The sequence below is a fragment of the Apodemus sylvaticus genome, chromosome 21, assembly GCF_947179515.1.
Source record: "Apodemus sylvaticus chromosome 21, mApoSyl1.1, whole genome shotgun sequence".
Taxonomy (NCBI): Eukaryota; Metazoa; Chordata; class Mammalia; order Rodentia; family Muridae; genus Apodemus; species Apodemus sylvaticus.
Window position 1 is genome coordinate 48,883,720 of NC_067492.1, and position 19,315 is coordinate 48,903,034.

Below are 19,315 nucleotides of genomic sequence, written 5' to 3' on the forward strand. Positions count from 1 at the left end.
GTCATGGCACCCCAGAGTATGTCCCTGAATCTAATCTTGAAGTGCTTACCCATGGTAATTCTTTGACCATGATTATGCAACTCCATCAGAAATCACGGGATCTTCAGCTGTTCCACTAGTTCTCAGTGAGCATGTGCGGTTCCAGAGAGTCCTTATGCACCCTGCATTGTCTGTGGGGTTGCAGGGAAACAATCATGTTTCTGCTGCTGCCTTCTGCCTGCAGTTTCCAGCTCGGCTTCGTCACTTTGCTGAGTAAAGACTGTCTCATCATCAAGACGGTAGCTCACAGAACCCCACTGCGTTCCTGTAGCTTTTAAGCATCCACACCCTTCGTAATTTGGGGAATTTACACAACAAAATGCTTACATCATTATCTAAATGTTCCTGCAGAGAGATGGGAACACACAACTCTCAATGACTGTGCTCTTCTGTTGAGGGTGGGGGAGCAAACCTTCAGAACAGACATGAAAAGAATTAAAATTGTTATAAAGGAAATTTTAATAGAGGTTGTGTAGGTATTAAGGATAGGGCTTGTGAGCTCATTATCTTGGAAACTGAGAAGCAGGGGCTGCTTTCCTCAAATCTGATTATAATACAACTTATAATTATTCATTCAAGTGTCCATGACTGCTTGTTTATTTGTGGCAAAATGACAGGGCCAAGTGACAGGAATAAAAACCGTATCTGTCTAGAAAGGACAAAAATTTTACAGTGGTCCTTGCAGAGTTTTCTAATGGCTAAGGATAGTTATATGCTATATCCAAATATATATGCATGATATATAATGTAAACATGGCTATTCATAACTCAATAACTACTGTATTTATTGAATTATATTTTTAGAATATCTATCACTAATTGTGCATGTCTGTCTAGCTGCCATCTTTCTGTCTAGCTGAATATGAAGCTCTGTGAAGAACATAAAGTGTCAAGTTCACAGTACTGTAAGTAAATTAAAGTAAAGTGATACTTTTAATGTGTGTGAGTTTTAGCGTGAGTTTTAGTTAAAAACTCATAGCTGGGCAGTGGTGACACACACCTTTAATGCCAGCATATGGGAGGCAGAAGCAGGCGGATCTCTGAGTTCAAGGCCAGCCTGGTCTACAGAGTGAGTTCCAGGACAGCCAGGGCTACACAGAGAAACCCTGTCTCAACAAAACCAAAAAGAACAAAAACAAAAACTCACAGAATAGTTATGCACGTCTTTACTACTATAAGCGGCCATCATATAAAGTGACCCAGGAAACATTATTTTAATGTCTCCATCTTTTCCTTAGTTATTCTCTAAGCATGGTGATAAAATGTTTTATAAATAGTTGTAAGTACTGAAGGATGGCATTCTGTGATGCTCCAGCCTTCAAGAAGCTCAGGAAGAATCCATCTGGCACTGGGCTCGGGAGAGAAGACAAAAGGAGCAAGGGCTGTACTGAAATCTGAATGAAGGTAGTAGAAATACTTCTGAATGAAGGCTTGCAGAGTCATGATATATTTGGTAGGTTCTACTTTCAGATGATATTTTAAGAATTTCTTATATTGCTCATCTATAGCTTGTGTGTGTTCATGTGTGTGCATGTGTGTGTATGTGTACAGTTGCACACCCAAGCATGTCTAGAGGTCCAGGATTAATTGTGTATCTTTGTCCCCTCTCTCATGTAATCCAGAGCTCAGCCATTTTGCTAGGCTTTCTGTCTAACTAGTTCTGAGCATCTTCTTGCCTCCGTTTTCCACTGAGGTAAAGAACCCACATCCATACACAGGCCTTTTCATATGTGTGCTTGGGATCTAAACCTAAGCCCTCAGGCTTACATGGTTGTGGAGAGCTGTGCAGTACTGCACCTTAAAGATGGCGCCCATTTTCGCCTTCTCCTGTGCCACAGAGAGTGTTCTCTGTGGTAAACAACTCCTTATTTGGTTGTAGCTGTTGATCTACGGTTGTTTCCGTATATGTGGACCTATCTGCTTGCACCGTGTGGCTCACATGGGTTGGCTCCCTAGGGGGTTCTTAGGCTTTGCACGGGTGTTTCCAGAAGTCAGAAGTCAGAAGTTAGAAGATTGTTCAAGGGTTCCTGAATAAACTGCTCAAAGAAGAGTTCGTGTGCTGCGTCTTCTCTCGCTGGTCGAGTCAGGCGCAACACATGGTAAACACTCTACTAAGTCATCTTCCTGGACCCTGATAACTTAATTGTTACATTCTATGTCAATTTGATGTGCAAACGTATTTTATATAAAAGTATAATAAAATAGATATTTTTCACTTAAGTGATTTTCTCAGTTGGACATCTTATATCTTCAAGTAGGTTTCTCAAGAAAGTTTTATGTGTAGCATTTTATAAGATCCTAATATTTAGGCATGCTATCTTCATCATCTTCATTCATAAGAAACTTCATGGTTCTAAATAATAATGGGAGGTCACAGGCTTCTCTCAGATATCACAGAACACTGTTGCACTAGGTCTTGACACCCACCCAATCCCACAAAGCAGTGTAGGACTAGCCTGCTTCGGCATATACAGCAAGCAGCAAAACTGTAGACTCAGGGACCCGTGTTTGTTTGCCTGCAAACTTTCTCACACACTGTGTTCCCTAAGAATATTTAACAGCATTTAGCTTCTTCCAGCTCTCTACAATTCCATCACCATCAGTGTGTTCCTGATTTACTTCCTATACCTCTGCCTAGTGTCGAGGATGGGAGTCTCACAATCGTTCTCCAAGTGGCTAACACCAGGGTCATGTCTTCTCTGCTTGGCATGGGGGTTTAATTTGGCTACTGAATCTTTGCATGTCAATATTTCTTCCATTATCAGCCTCCTGTCCCCTCTCCATTTCCATTGTCTCTTCTTGGGGGACCACTGACCGCTTCCCAGTGGCCTTATCTCTTCACATTGTAACAATGGCTGGTTCACTTTTCTGTGATTGTTATCCCGTTTCCCTTTAGAATCTTCTGATTTTTTTTCCTTTACAACACTTTAAAGGTTCATTGTTGAATTTTTAACAAGTTCTAACAATAGATTATTTATATAGAAATGGTACAGGAGGCATCAAAACTTTTACAGAGCAGGTTACAGTCTTCACTGACCTTAAGCAGTTTTCAAAAATCTATCAGGTTTTGAACAGTTCAGTTTCCTAAGATTGAAATACAATTTTCTACTCTGAAACATCCTAGTTCCTAGGTCCAGTACCAGCCTTGGGACTACACCCATACTTTCCCCCAGCCTTCTGTATATGTGTGTTATGGAATGGTGAAGATACAGCAGAAGCCAGGGTCAGGAATGGAGTATACACTGAGATTGTAAAGGGAAAATAAATAGACAACTGTGGGACAACGGACCATGCTAGGAAATTGGGTAAGATAGAGAGGACCTGAAACCCTGGTATCCAGGTACCCACCCGAGACAGTAAGCACCTCCCTGCTCCCTGCCGGATTCCTGGCCCGGAACTCGTGTCTACACTCTCCCACATTGATCAGGAAGCCCAGAACAGAGCTAGTCATGTTAGTGAGGTATCTAGAGGCCCTGAGGCTTTAGCCAATAAGCTTCCTTTCTCAGACATTCCTCTCTGTAAAAGGATTTTAATCTCCGGTCCACCCTGCAAAGTTGGACCACTTCCCTGTAAAGTATGCATCCATTTCCCACGATGAACAGCCAATAAATGGTATGGATCAACACGGACTGACTCTTCCATTTAGAGCTGCCGTGGGGAACATGGAGAAAACCTTGGACTACCAAGCAACTTCCTAAGTCTCCTGCAGAAAACCTCTCTGTGCTGCCAGACAAACACTGCCAAGCTAAAGGCATCGCCAATGAGCTAAGCCAGAGCTCCCATTCCCCTGGATGCAGACTTCTTTCTCATCTCCCTCAGCCAGTTCTCAACTCTTCTTGACCCAGCAGCACCTGGATGCCCAGGTTTGGGAGCACCCGGAACCAGCCTCGTCATGGCCTGTGGACCCCAACACTTCATTCCCCACTTCTCTTTGTAGTTTTCCAGCGTTGACTGGAAGCGAGGGAGTCAGGGAACCCCAACTCCAGCCTCTTGGATCTTAGACTGCATTTTCCCATCCTCTGAGTGGTGCACTTTCCTTAGTAGCCCAGCACCCCACAGCTGAGACACAGGATCAACGTAGTCATGTGTTTCCGAGTCTGATTTCCCCAGAATCTGTGCCCAGCACCCCAGCAATGGAGCTAAAAGTGGATTAACTTGTACCACACAAACTCAACAGATTGCTTGTTCCCTCCTTGCTGTGGCTTCTGATTTTCCGCTAGTGAATACAGCTAGGCAGAGCAGTATTCCGGAAGTGACTTTAGATAGAAGGTGAAGGTTGGACCCAGGAGCAGGTATGAGGCAGAGGAGCGGCTCTTTGATCTAGTGGATGTCAGGTAAACTAAGGGAGATAGGAGAGTCTTTCTCTTTACACATGTCCATTCACTAGCTCTTTGTATTTTTAAGTGAAGTGGTATGATTGACCCTTCAAGTAAGCGTTTACATCCTCAAATTTCTCGAAAAATAAGTTATACCAAATATGGGATGTAGCACAATTATTTGTTAGTATGAGAATAGATTTCTATGTGCTGTGAAAGAACTTGATTGTCCAGTCTATGCCTTCAGCTATTTTCCTGTGGTTTGGAGACTAAGATGGTTTCCCTCAGGTGGAATTTTGTGGGTTATGTGTAGTCACTGCTTCTTACATGTGCTTCACTGGGGAAGTCTTTGTATTTCCCAGCTGAATGATGGTTCAGGTCCTGCCTGGTACTTCTGTGCTGCGAGGCCTTCTCCCTAGTACATCTATGCAGCTGGGTCTTCCATAGTCTATGCAGATTCTTGGCTGTGATTCAGCTTTTCTTGGCCTGAACCCATCTGTGCAAGCTGATTTCTGGGTCCTGGTTTTCCTCAATCATCTATCTCTCTATCTTCCTTTCAACTATTGTTTTTTCTAGACCTATACACGTCTAAGTCTAAGACCCTTCTTAGTTTTTAATAAATTTCAGTTCCTGTTAATACTTTTCTTTGATAAACAATAGCTGTGTATTGACTCCTAGCTTAACCAATTTTGCCAATACAGTACCCACCCTTCTGTGATGTCCTCTCTGGCATAGATCAATTCAGAAACTCTGGAGACTACAGAGGCTACAAAATTGCATGATACCATTAGGTGTATAGTTGCTGGCACAAAGCAGGAATCAAAACACGGGATATTTCACTCTCTATTGTATATTTCAGCAATAATAGAATTATATAACTATGAAACAATGCCAGCTATCTGAGATTTGGGGCCTATAAGGTGTTTCTTATGATATAGTATTTTGCATTTTTAAGTCATTACAGGCTCATTTAAAAGACAGAGAAATGGATTATCTAATTAGTCATGGTTCAGAGATTCTCTTACAAACCAATAAACTCACAAATCCTCCTCTGTTATTATAGAAATTGATTTGGCTTCCTTGTTAAAAAAAGACTTTCAATTAACATGTTGTATCAGTTATCTTAAATGCTTTTTAAATCAACAAGTGTTTAAAAGCCTTGCTAAGCTCATCTATAGACAAAGCTTCTCTTCCTTAATTTAAATAGGAGCCAAAGAACAAGAAATCCTAAACAGATGAGGTAAAGCCATGAGTCAGAGCTTGTAGTAGTTATTCACTCCAAAGCTTTGCATGTGAAATGTAACCGAAGATACAAAATAACATCACATCTTCCATTGTGTGTGTGGTGTGGTGTACTCCTGCATTTGCACACACAGAGTGTGTAGATGAGCAAAGGTCTATACTTGCTGTATTCTTCAGTCACCCTCTGCCTTTTCTTCAGAGACAGAATTTCTTTCAGAACCTGGAACTTCAACACTGGCCCTGCCTCCCCATTAGTGAGATTGCAGTTTATGCCCCCTGTTTGTCTGTTTGTTTGACTTTTGCATGGCCATTGGGGACTACATTGAGTTCCTTCTGCTTTCACAGAAAACACTTGAACTGTCTTCTGAGCCCCAGGGTTTTAAATGTAAGATCCTCTATATTGGAAGTGGTAAAAGTAAAAGTAAAGAAGTAGTTGAAGTCAATTTTAACTAGGTCTAAAAAGTTGGATAGATGATAGATGATAGATAGATAGATAGATAGATAGATAGATATAGTTGTGTGTGTGTGTGTGTGTGTGAGAGAGAGAGAGAGAGAGAGAGAGAGAGAGAGAGAGAGAGAGAGATGGAGAGAGATCTGCATATCCAGAATGTTAAGGCCCCATCATTAAGTTGCATGAATTTGCAGGTTCTAAGAACTCAAGATTCCAAAGCTGACAGGAACCTGATATAGATGTCTCCTGAGAGACTCTGTCAGAGTAATAAAGACATAGTTGGATGCTCACAGCCAACCATTGTACTGAGTGTGGGGTCCCCAGTGGAGGATTAAGAGAAAGGACTGAAGGAGCTGAAGGGGGTTGCAACCCCATAGGAAGAACAACAATATCAACCAACCATATCCTCCCAGAGCTCCCAGGGACTAAGCCACCAACCAAATAGTACCCATGGCTCCAGCTGCATATGTAGCAGAGGATGGCCTTGACAGGCAACAATGTGAGGAGAGGATCTCGGTTCTATGAAGGATAGATAGATGGCCCAGTGTAGGGAAACCAAGGGTGAGAAGGCGGGAGTGGGTGGGTGGGTAGAGGAATACCCTCATAGAAGCATGGGGAGGGGAGATGGGATAAGGGGTTTCTGGGGAAACTCAGGTAAGGGGATAACACTTGAAATGTAAATAAATTAAAAATAATAGTTTTGAAAAAAAAATAACTCAAGATTCCTGTGCGCTGTGTAGTCTCTGAGCATCTCAATTTCCACCAGACTTATTTCAAGTGATTCAGAGCCTCGTAGGACTACTGCTCACCAGAGTGGGTATAGTGAAGGTCAAGATTATCTTGTGATCATACATGATGAAAAACCCCCAAAAAAGTAGATCATTGACAGGTATGTGAGGTGATGTATGTGTTATTTACTCAATGTGATCATTTCTCAATTTGCATATTTCAAGAAACATCACATGAGGTACATATTAAATATCTTGAATCAGCACAAAAAGAAAATAAATGACTTAAGGAAATGTGAGAGATGATTAATTTCTCTTACCTACACAAGTCTTCCTTTATGTGAAGGGAAATCAATTCCTTAGGAATATGAAAAGAAAGAATACTTTCTGACATCTGCTCACGGATTCGCATCCACTTATTGTCAGACGTGGGGAATCTATACAGTTTACACACAGGATTCCTTAGCACTGGGCAAGGAGAAAGAAAAGGCAGTAGTTACATTATTAGCCGATCAGCATCACATGAAGCCAGTCAAAAAACCATCAATCAGAGAAATGTTTTGTTTACCATTTAATAAATTACAATACTGCCTATCAGAATTAATGTATCTGGATTTTAAGACTTGTATATGCTTTACATTATAACATCATATTTTCTTGTTAGCTTCTGAAACTCAAACCTTTTGTGAAGTTTGATAAGAATGCCTAAAAATTCAATTAGGTAATATAACTATGGTGGTTGTTCACTACCTATTCATTTCTTTTTCCTTAAATGCTTTATGGAACATACACACCTATAAATACAGATGAAAATACCAGCACATACACATAAAACACACTTTGGAGCACGTTTATGAGCCTTCTCTGATTATTTTACTTTGTTCTTAAATAAGTGGCAATATACATGTTACATTATGAATACTTAAAATTCTTTTTCAAAAGGCCATACTGGTAAAAATTTTCATATATCAGAAAGGTTTATTTCTTTAGCTTAAGACCTATTAAATTCAATATTATACATGTCTTAAAATATTAATAAGTCAATATCACACTTTCCAGAACCCCTGAACCAATATATTATCAGAACCAAATCCTTGACATTGGGAAGCCAGTGTTTAAAGAACAACTATATATCATACGACCAAAAATTCAGGAAAAGAGCATAATGGTTAGACATTAACATTATACTTGGGACTTCTTCATGAATTCCAAATTCACCACACACTCCCAAAACATACACTTACAGGCAGGATTCACTTCCAATTTATAGCGGACAATGATACCACTGTGACACTCATACACTAAAGCTTAATGGCAGGACAACATCAGATATGACCAGTCAGGTAAGTATATGGAGTGAGTCGACTCCAGCTTACTGATAAAGCTGATTAAGACTATTAGTTGATATTAGCTGAAGTGAATTTATCAAATTTTAAGTGATTTTGAGCACATGGATCATATTGCCATTGGCGTAACAAGGGAAAGGTCTTTCAAATCTTTAAAATTCAGTGAGAATACCATATCTAATCTGCTACTTGAGAAAAGATTTTTTTTTTTTAAAAAGTCTTTCCTTAGCACTGAATGAGAATATTCACACCCATCCTCTGCAAACACCTATTCTCAAATGGAAACTCTGAACACTATCCTTATGAATATGTATATGACTTACCAAAAGCTTTATTCCAAATGTCACTACTTTGTGTGCATGCAATATGGGTTATATGTGCATGTGTGTACATGGAGTAAACGTGTGCGTGGGCTCTCAGAGTGCAGAAGAGGACATCAGGTATCCTTTTGTATCACTCACTGCCTTATTTGATGGAGACAGTGTCTCTTACTGAACCTCACCATATGTTAGGAGGAAGTAAGCGCCCAGCAATGCTGTTTCTCCCCCTGCTGCCCAGCGCTGGCTAGGCAGAGACATGGCGATATCTGGCCTTGTATGTGAATGCTGAGGTGTGACGTCAGCTTCTTATGCTTGTCCAGTGAGTAGTGTTCTTATCCACTGACATAGCTCTGCTTTCTCCAAATATCACATTTTCAAACCAACAAATTCAAGTCTTCTGAAATACTTCTATACCCAGGCTAAGAATTAGAAAGAAGGCTCATTTTCTACCAAACAGGCAAAGTCATGAAGCAGCTGCTTTTTCCGGCATAATGAGAAAATAACTTAAAATCTAGAACTGCATGCTCAAAGAGGTTATTGATTCAACATTTTCATGATTATTTCAATTTTTATCAATTTGATTACATCACAAATACTCAGTTTACTATATTTTTCATCTGAAAGAAGAATATGAGAACTTACAGCCAGAAACTACTCCATCTCATTCATTGTTAAAGTAAAAGTGTTTCAGAGATTAAAGAAAAAATTCTAAGACTTCTATTATCCTATCTCTAAGACTTTAAAAAGAAAAAGGAAACATGTACTGAACTCAATAAAAGGCTACTAAGGTTTAATTGTATTTGGCAAGATCTTATAAATTCTTACACACAGACTGAGTTTAGAAATGTGATGTATTTTTATTTGTTGTAAAACAAAACCTTGACACCCAAAATGTCTAAAAGATTTCCTACTAATGTATGAAAATGTTAATCAGTTATTATATAACCACTTCTTGTGCTTCAAACCTCGCTCTTTGGAATTATGAAGCTGTCTCACAAGCACAAAAGCTCCTTGGATATTTCTTGCCCTTTAAATATCAGTAATTATTTTTTTTATAAAGTTTAGATTTTAAGTTCTGTAAGAAAACATGAAGCCAAGCTCGCTACTGTCTCTGTTGAGCCCCAACCCAATCCTTCATCTTTTGAACATTTTTGTTTGGGGTTTTTTTTCATTTTAATATTCTTCATGTTTTCTAAATATTAACCTATGCTGAAAAAAATTAAGCAGAAAACAAGGACATTTTGATTACTGAGCAGTAGAAAGTCTCCTCTGATCATTATGCACACACCATAATATCCACAGAGTCAACAGAGCTGCTGATGGTGTTGGAAGAACCTTGTAACAACAACAAAATATGCATGATCACACATTCATACACAAACACATGCACATATACACACATGCACATAAATATACACATATACCACACACACAAGCACATGCATACACATATACACACAACACAAATACATAAATATATACTAAACACAAACACATATAAAATACATACTTGCAATACACACACAAATATATATATATGCATACATGCCAAAACTATATATATGTACAACACACATATGCATAAACATACATAATACACACATACATATACACATACCACACACATATATAAACATATCCCATACTCATATATATGAACATACACAAACACACATACAACACATGCAATACACACATACAAAATTATAAATACAAACACACAAAAAAACACACATTCCCACAAACACACAGAAAACACAGATGTGCATGCTAATATACATACACATGTGCAAATACACACACTATGTACCCAGTATACATATATACAATCACACATAGAACACACTCATACATAGAACACACTCATATATACAAACACACACAAGCATATATATATGTGTGTGTGTGTGTATGTATATATATACAAGCATATGTATACACACACACACACACACAATTCTGGCAAGTCACTCATGAACAGAAACTACTCCAAGAATCTCTCTTTCTCTCTCTCTCTCTCTCTTTCTCTCTCTCTCTCTCTCTCTCTCTCTCTCTCTCTCTTTCTCACACACACATACACACATATGCACACACACACAATTCTGGCAAGTCATTCATGAGAGAAAACTCCATGAATGTCTCCTATCTACCTTATATAGTTGGGGGCTGAAATTTGAGACTCAGGTTTTCCAAAGCAAACTCAAACTATATATTTGCCAATCTCAGAACACTGACGTGATGTGCTATGATTTACATCTGGAATGTCTCTCTTATAGACTAGGTTGCCAGCCAGTGGCCCTGTGGAAAGATGGCACAGTCACTGATGGTCTGTCTGTCTGTCCTGAGGACTCTCAGTCACACGTCCTCTGTTCCTCTGCTTTCTGCTACAAGGAGTTGAGCCATTTTGCTCCTCACACACTCCTCACTATAGTCTGTCTTTCCACAGCCCCGATAATATTGAAGCCAATTGACCATGCCAAAATAAAGTCCTTCATTCAATTGCTCAGGTGTTTTGTCACAAGGACAGGAAGCCAACTATCACATGACAAGATCCTCTTTGCAATTCAACTTAATTCAACAACTTTCCTTGATGATATTACATCTCAGGCAAGGATACCTCCTCTATATCATAGAATACCATGCAATGGATCATGGGTTTGAGCCTAGCCCTGTAGAAACTTGATGTGCCAGGAGGGGGTGGATAGTCAGGGTGACTTCCACCCTCTCAGAGGAGAAACAGAGGGGGATGGAAAAGGAATGTGTGAGGGGAAACAGGGAGGTGGGCATTGATGAGGATGTAAAGTGAATAAACAAACTAAATAATAGAGAAACTAGACAGACAGACAGATAGACAGACAGACAGATAGATAGACAGACAGACAGACAGACAGACAGATAGATAGATAGATAGATAGATAGATAGATAGATAGACAGACAGACAGACAGGTAGATAGATAGATAGATAGATAGATAGATAGATAGATAGATAGATAGATAGATAGATAGATAGATATAGATAGATAGATAGACAGACAGACAGACAGACAGGTAGATAGATAGATAGATAGATAGATAGATAGATAGAGATAGACAGACAGACAGACAGACAGATAGATAGATAGATAGATAGATAGATAGATAGATAGAAAGATAGAAAGAAATATAGATAGATATCACCTGATCTTTAACCACTATAACATTCTGTGCAATGAAAACAAAACAAAATATAAGATACTATGAACTGAACTCAGTTGTTAGCTGTGTTGATAATGACAGTTTTCATATCCTCAAAGAAAAGAAAGCAAGGTGATAGTTGCATTAGACATTCACAGTGGACCCAGACACTGAGTGTGTCTACTATTTTTCCATCCATTCTACAAGCATTGGATGTGTAAATGAATGCATGAGTAAGACCTGGCACTCTGAATTTCCATTATGCCTTTTGTTTAATTTTTTTTTGGCTGTGCAACAGGCTTACACCCTTAATAATAGTATGCAACACATAAGTCCCTAAAGACATGTGAGTGTCTAGGGCCCTCTCCTGAGGACATCCAACCATTAGGTTCTACCCACAGAGCACTCTAACTGCTCTAATGGCTGGACCCAGTCCCTGCTTTACAGAGTAAAAATCCCAAGCTCTGGACTTTAAATTCCATCAATCCCTTCAATCCCTGGGCTCATTCCAAGCTCTGAACTTGAGACCCCATCAATACCCACCCTGAAAATCGCTATCCTGAAAGCTCTGTTCCACCTCACATTCCAAGAAACACTGTATAAACCCCTGTTTTGTTCATCTCCCTGCTGTTTCTTGCCCAAGCAGAGGAAGCTATCATCCTGTTTTTCTTTTTTTCCCTTCTTCTTGTGTAAAATTTGTTGTATGGTGTGACTTTGAGATATTTTCCTTGGTTCCAGACTACCAGGGTGATACCTTTTCCTTCAGAGCTGTAACACTTTGGGAAAACCTCTCCCTGCCTGAGCACCTTAGCTCTGGAGCAAAGCTAACACTTGCAGTGGGGAAATGCTGCTCCCCCCCCTCCCCCAGCTGCTTGTATTCTAAAGTTAATTTGAGTGCAGGGGAAACTGCTCACACAAGTGTCTGCACACTAACCCCAATTGGTTCTGACTGGCAAATAAAAATGCCTTCAGCCAATAGCTGGGAAGGACAAATAGAGGTGGATTTTTCGAATTTCCCAGGCTTGGAACCACAAGAGAGGAGAAGGAGGGAAGGATCTCCCCCGGGAGATCCACTGTTCCATGAGCATATGGAGGAGAGGAGGGTGGCCACGCCTGGGAAGAGTGCAGGACAGAGAGGCAGGGCTACCATGTGAAGAGCCAGGAGAATGCAGCCCTGAGGGCTGCCCCGTTGGGGAGGCCCTAGGTCCAGAGCAGCCAAGATAGAAGACAGAAATTAGTAAGTAATAACTCTGGATGAACCACGTGGGGATTAGGCAGCAGCCTTGCTATTAAGCTTTATAAGGCATATTATAATTAAAGTGTGTGTGTGTGTGTGTGTTTCATTCAGAAACACAAACCGGGGAGTACCAGGACAGACAAATGGGAGGGGGTGATTGGAGAAAGGGCAGAGGGAAGAGGGCTTATGGAACTTATGGGAAGGGGGGAACTGGGAAAGGGGAAGTTATTTGGAATATAAACAAAGAATATAGAAAAGAAAAAAAGAAAAAAACAATCTCAAAAATAAAAAAAAAGAAAGAAAAGAAAAGAAACACAAACCATTGGCGCGGGTAGCAAACCCACCACTGGGGTTAATTAATTAGAAAATATCGCCATGTTTATGTTATGTGTACATGTGCATGCTTGGGTTCAGATGCATCCTATAGATGCAGGTGCCTGTGGAGGCTGGAAAATGGGGTTGGCTTCTCTGGAACTGTAGCTATGAGCAGTTGTGAGATGCCTGATGTGGGTGCTGAGAACCAGACTCAGATTCTCTGTAAGAGCAGTAAGTGCTCCACACTGCTGGGCTGTCTTTCTAGTCCTGTACGAGTCAGCTTTTAAGGCCCCCTTATATGTATTCTCATTTCCATGTCTCTTACGCTTTTTCCAAAGCAAAGGTTAAAAATACCATGTGACAAGTTGCACAAGGAGAAAAGCTCTTGAGCTGTTGTTTTGCATTGAGCCATGTTTCTTGATCATTTACCAAGTGTCACTGTAAACAGGTCCAGATCTCAACTGATACATTACTCCCTTGAGGTCCAGCCTCAGACAGACACAGGAGCAGAGAGCAAATGGAAGATTTCTGTCACTTTAGCATCTCTATTCAAATGTCTGTATCATCTCTCCCAGACTCTGAAACAGGAGTGTGACGAAAGGTGGCATGCCACCTGCTTTTCCTGGGATTCATCAATTATGAAAGCCAAGCTTTGACAGTTTTGAGTAATTCAACGTAAAGATGCCAAGGAAACATTCGACAAAGCCAAGACAGATAGCATGCAAACACGTACTGTTTCAACAACCTGGAGCAAAAAGACAAATCACAATCATCAGAGACGCTTCCCTCATAGCTCTTCCTGGAAATAAAGAAGAATGAGGGGTTACAGGTGGGGCAGCTGGATTGTGAAGTGTGACCCAGGGTCCAAAGGATTGCCAGAAAGCACTATTAGTTCATCATGTTCTCTTCATACATTTCTCCAGGGGAAGCACATCTATGTTCATCTTGACTCCCCTCCTGTGTCTCAGGGGCAGGGTAAGATGATTTACCTAAATAGGATCTGAATTCACTGGTTTTGGGGTCTTTCAAAATGAATACATTACTGTTCTGTGGAAACTTCATAGGAATCCATTTATTCTGTATAATTATACAGTTGTTTAATGCCTTTGTTTTTTTTTTTCCAGTTGATTGCACAGATCCTGCCTCCTCTGTAAATGGTGACCTATATTATTAAGGTAGGGCCATGTAATTCAAATGGGTACCAAGTGGTACTCAAAATTATCTTAGATCTTTGCATACCTGAAATTTAGCTCAGCTCTTATTAGATTGGACAAGAACTGAACACTTTAAACAGAATAATGGAAACACTGACAAGGAGGGAAAGTAAGACACATGAGAGCTGAGAAACAGGAACAGAGAAGGAGAGAGATGCCTTTGTGTGGAGGTCGCCACAAGCACATGGCCCACAGCATCTACTAAGCAGGGTGCATGGCGGCTCACAGAGATGGGAGCAGCAGTCATGGGGCCTGGGTGGGTGTGAGCTAGGCCCTCTGCCTATACGCTACGGTTGTGTAGCTTGGTGTTCCCGTGGAACTCCTAACAGTGGGAGTGGGGGCTGTCTCATATTCTTTTACCTGCTTTCAGGTTGCTTTCCCCCTTACTGAATTGCTATGTCCAGCCTTGATATAAGTGTATGTGCCTAGTCTTATTGTAACTAGTTGTACCATATTTGTTTGATATCTCTGGAAGGCCTGCTCTTTTCTGAAGGGAAATGGAGGAGTGCATCTGGAGCAGAGGGGAGGGAGATGAGGAGGGACTTGGAGGAGCTGAAGGAGGGGAAATTGCCACCAAGAAGAAGAAAAGAAAAGAAAAACAACACAACATAGTAGTATCAATTTAACAAAAGGCAGCATGTGTGATATAAATTCTTCAAAGATTAAGTTCGTAGAACTGGAGATGGATCAGTGATTAAGAGTAACTACCCATACTTCACAGCTCACAGCTGCCTATAACTCCAGTTCCAGGGAATCCGATGTTTCTGTTCTTTGCAGTCACCTGTACCAAGTACATATATCCACAGTACATATATACACAAATACATGCATATGAATATATTTTTTAAACTTAATGATAAAACTTAATTCTTGAGAAATCCATAGTGACCTTTATCTAGAGAATGTATCTCACTGTGGCATCTAAATTGTGCTGTCATCATTGGTTCTAAGCTGAGTTAGGCGACATTGCTTCTCTCATCAAGGATTCTTGGTCTTCCAATTGTTGATTCAAGGCCAAGAACAATAGAAAACTATAACAGACACCATTATAAAGAATAAACAAATAAATGACTCCAAAGCTATCACTTGGTGAATGCAGGCTACAGATTTGGATTTAGACCTTGTGTGGTCAGAGAAAGGGATATATTTCAGCTCTGTCTATCCTGTGAAGGTCAAGGGAGGATGCAATTGGAAAAATTGACAGGTAGTTCACATATTAGGTAGAGAAAAAGTTACTTATTAGTATGCCTCTGTTCAAAGCATTTATCTGTCTCAAATGATATCCCCACCCCTTTTCTAGTAGTTCTAGTTAGCATTCATATAAAATCATATAAAATTCATATGAATTGACTTTTTCTCCAAGAAATCTTCCTCAAAGTCTACCACCTTTTCCTTCTAATGGTCTAATTTGTACTACATGTGTCCCATGGTTTGTTAGTATACAACTGTACTGTCTGTTTAGATGTCATAAATGTCTTCTGATGGTCCTTGTGTAAAATGAGTGACCCTCAGGTAGTGCTAATGGGAGATAATAGAAAATTTAAGAAATGAGACCTTATTGACGATCCTTTGGTCATTGAAGACTGGAGACATTGGCTCCAAAGGAAATAGGAAACTCTAATTTCTGGTCCCTTTCCCTTCTCCTGCTACTTCTTGACTCACTGTGAGGCATTTGCTCCATGTGTTCCCACCATGCGTCAATCAAGTCAGAGACCCAGTACAAATGATGCTACTTTACCTTGGACTACACAATCCAAACCTAAGAGTCAAAGTTACCTTTCTCTTTATAATTTATTGCTTCAAGAAATTGGTCACGATACTGGGAATCTTATACTCTGCTGCTTGATAACATGGGATGGGAGCATTCTTTGCAGGCTAGGGAGGAGTGGGCAGGTTTGTTGGTTTCCTCTCTGTAACTGCTCCAGTGCTCAAGGTATGTTCCACAAAAATGCAACTCATATGTTGCCAACATCACTTTCCTCCTGAGGTGAGGAGAGAAAGCACTAACCGTTGTGTGGTCTGAGATGGGAAGGCAAGAAAAGCGGGGCAAAACTAAAGGCCTTGCTTATTAAAGCACACAGCTTCAGCATGGTGGGAAGATTAACCATGGCTGAGAATGTTCTGCATAGCTTTACACAAAACTCTTCTGCTCAGACAACACCATTTTCCTTCCTTGATTATCTAACTTTGTCTGAGGCAGACAAGAGAGGAGATAAACAGAGCACAGAGTTAAACCATTTAAAGGCATTGACAAGATGGTACCACTGATCACATGAAATCTACCCTTCTCATGAATCTGATTAACAGCATAAATATATTAGCACACACTAACTGAAAATAGTTGGAGAATCCTGCATTGATTGCATTGGATTCTGAAAATGGCAAAGGACAAAGGCACCTGACAGGTGACAAGAAGAAACTATGGAAGTAGACAGGAAACTCTGAGGGAAGTAGAGAAGGCGGGGGAGGGGGGCAAGAAGGGACACTGAGGGTGAACACAGGCAAAGTACAAGATGTGTGACGGGATGCTATAGTGAAAAATAAAAAAAAAAAAAAAAAACAGGAAAAAGTCCAGTGCTTTATGTCAAAATAGCCCCAAGTTTTATAATTACAGAATAACAGTTACACAGACACAGATCATTTTAACTAGTATAAAAAAAGCAATATTGCTGACATAAAATAGTGTTATTTTATAGTTGACAAGGTAACAGTTTTATTCTGGGTAAAATCAATAAGAGGAAGAAAAATGAAGAGCTGATTTTTTTTGGTTGGAATTCATGAGCACACAGAATGAACGGGGTGAATGTGTTTACAACCATAAAGCATCCTGAGCTATAGTTAGGGTCTTAGTGAGTAGAATAAAGACACCAATGTTTAGCTTAGTTCTGAGGTTCTGTGCAGTACAATTACATTGTAAAGAAACATGTAAACCAGATGAATGCTAAATGTGGAACTTGTCTATAACTTGCATATGGGTAAGCCAAGGGCAGGGGCAAAGGATTTTGAGTCCTGAGATAGCCTGGGCTACAGAGCAAGGCATTGTCTCAACACACACACACACACACACACTTAAATGCAATTATCTGATATCAGAAGCATAAGATCTAGAAAGAATATGGCCTGAGAGGAATTATCAGTTCCCTATTGTATTCTGTATCTGGAGTGTCTTACACACTGGAGAGTAAGGAAGGAATGCATTGCTGATTCAGGTGTTCTCTTCTTATTCTCAGGAGTCCTAAGCATCTTGCTGCTCTCAGCACCTTCTATTTCCATGTGTGCCATCACTGGCTAATGGCCATCCTTATACAAAGAAAGCTAGTTTTGGGTGTTTTATGTTTTTTCAGAGTCTTGAGGGGAAATACATCTATCAAGATTCCAAGTCACTCCATTTTTGAAGCTTGGAACTGATTTCCAAGGAAGCTGAAAGAATGAATCTCTTCCTCTCCTCATCCCCTCCCCCTCTCCCTCTTCTAGTCCCTCTTCCCCTCCCCCTCTTCCACTCCCTCTTCCCCTCCCCCTCTTCCATTCCCTCTTCTCCTCCCTGTCCCCCTCCCCCTCTCCCTCCCTCGCTCCCTCCCTCTCCTCTGGTTGAGGATTACCTTTAAAGACCATATGTAAGAACTGGCTGTTTTATCTGATTCACTTGAAATCTCAAAGCTGTGTATTCACTAGCACTGAAAATTATATTTAAAAACTAAATTTTACTTTACTAATAAGTGGGTGGGTCAGTACTACAGGATGGAAGATTGTTATTATGTCCACAGAAAGAATTATTATCAAACATAATTTTGCAATATTAAATTTGCAATATTTAAGGGAAAAACAAAAATTTCCCATGTTTGTTAATGTATGTAATAAATTTTAAAATGAAAAGACAGAAAAAGTCCATCTGTAGTAGCTGGTGATTTACCTCACCTGCCAAGAAGAGAAAATGGTTGAATTGTATTTTGTGAAGAAAGAAGTAGATAGATATTAAGAAGGTATAGTTTATCTCTGAATCAAGAAATAATAAATTCCATAAATAGGAAGATAGCCTCTATATATTCATGAGTGACAGTGGACATCCCTTATATTTGTGTATATTCAACTTATACTCCTAGGAATCACCACTGTGTGATACCTGAGCCCTCTCAGAATAAGAAGGGCAGTCAGTGTACATTTTAATATACAACACAGCAGTAGTCTCTAAAGAAAAAGAGCTAATTTCATTGCTTGAGAAAGAGGGATGTATGCTAGGAAGGTACAATATCAAAACTAAAATTTACTGACAGCCAGAAATTCATAACAGGGTCGTTAGCCAGTCTGATTTAACATCCTAAAAGAAACATTCAGACAATGAAGTACTCTTTAGAAATAGATGTATATGGATATGTGATAATTAATAAATATAGAGGGAATTGCCCTCTCAACAAAATTTTTAAATCATTTTAATGCAAATGAGAATTTCTGAAACATGTAGTTACAAAGGACTAAGGGTTTGTATTTGGCTCCACATCAATTACATCAAATGAACATGTTTATGAAATGTTTTGAAAAAAGATGGGAAATTCTCAAAAGCAAAACGGAGCTGCAGTCAATTCAAACCTTTAAGAGTCAAAAAGAATTTAGATCTGGGGACATGTCTCAATGGGTAAGATGCTCACTGCACAGGCTTGTGGGCTTGGATTTGAATTAAAGCACTAAGAGTGGTTGAATGTACCTATAGCCCTACTCCTGGGGAAAATCTGACAGGGGCAAGACAGGCCTGCCAGTTCCAGGCACCTGATATAAACCAGTCTAGAAGAAACAGGCCATAGATTCAGTGTCAAACCTGTTTCAAAAAAAAATGAAGTGGAGAGAAGCAAAGGAAGATATGTGTAGCCCACCTCTGGCCTGGAAACAAAGGTGCACAGGAGAGTACACCTGCCCACACATGTACACACAAGCATAAAC

At 40.0% G+C, this 19,315-nt stretch overlaps 1 protein-coding gene across 11 annotated transcripts in view; it reads right to left on the reverse strand.

The window, feature by feature from the left end:
- Positions 1-19,315, reverse strand: part of Inpp4b (inositol polyphosphate-4-phosphatase type II B) — a 762,101-nt gene that overhangs the window by 200,901 nt on the left and 541,885 nt on the right. For all 11 annotated transcript variants that reach the window (XM_052167328.1, XM_052167331.1, XM_052167337.1 and 8 more), the window contains one exon: positions 7,097-7,244. In XM_052167328.1, the coding sequence (XP_052023288.1) occupies positions 7,097-7,244 (148 nt within the window). The remainder of the gene's footprint in view (positions 1-7,096; positions 7,245-19,315) is intronic.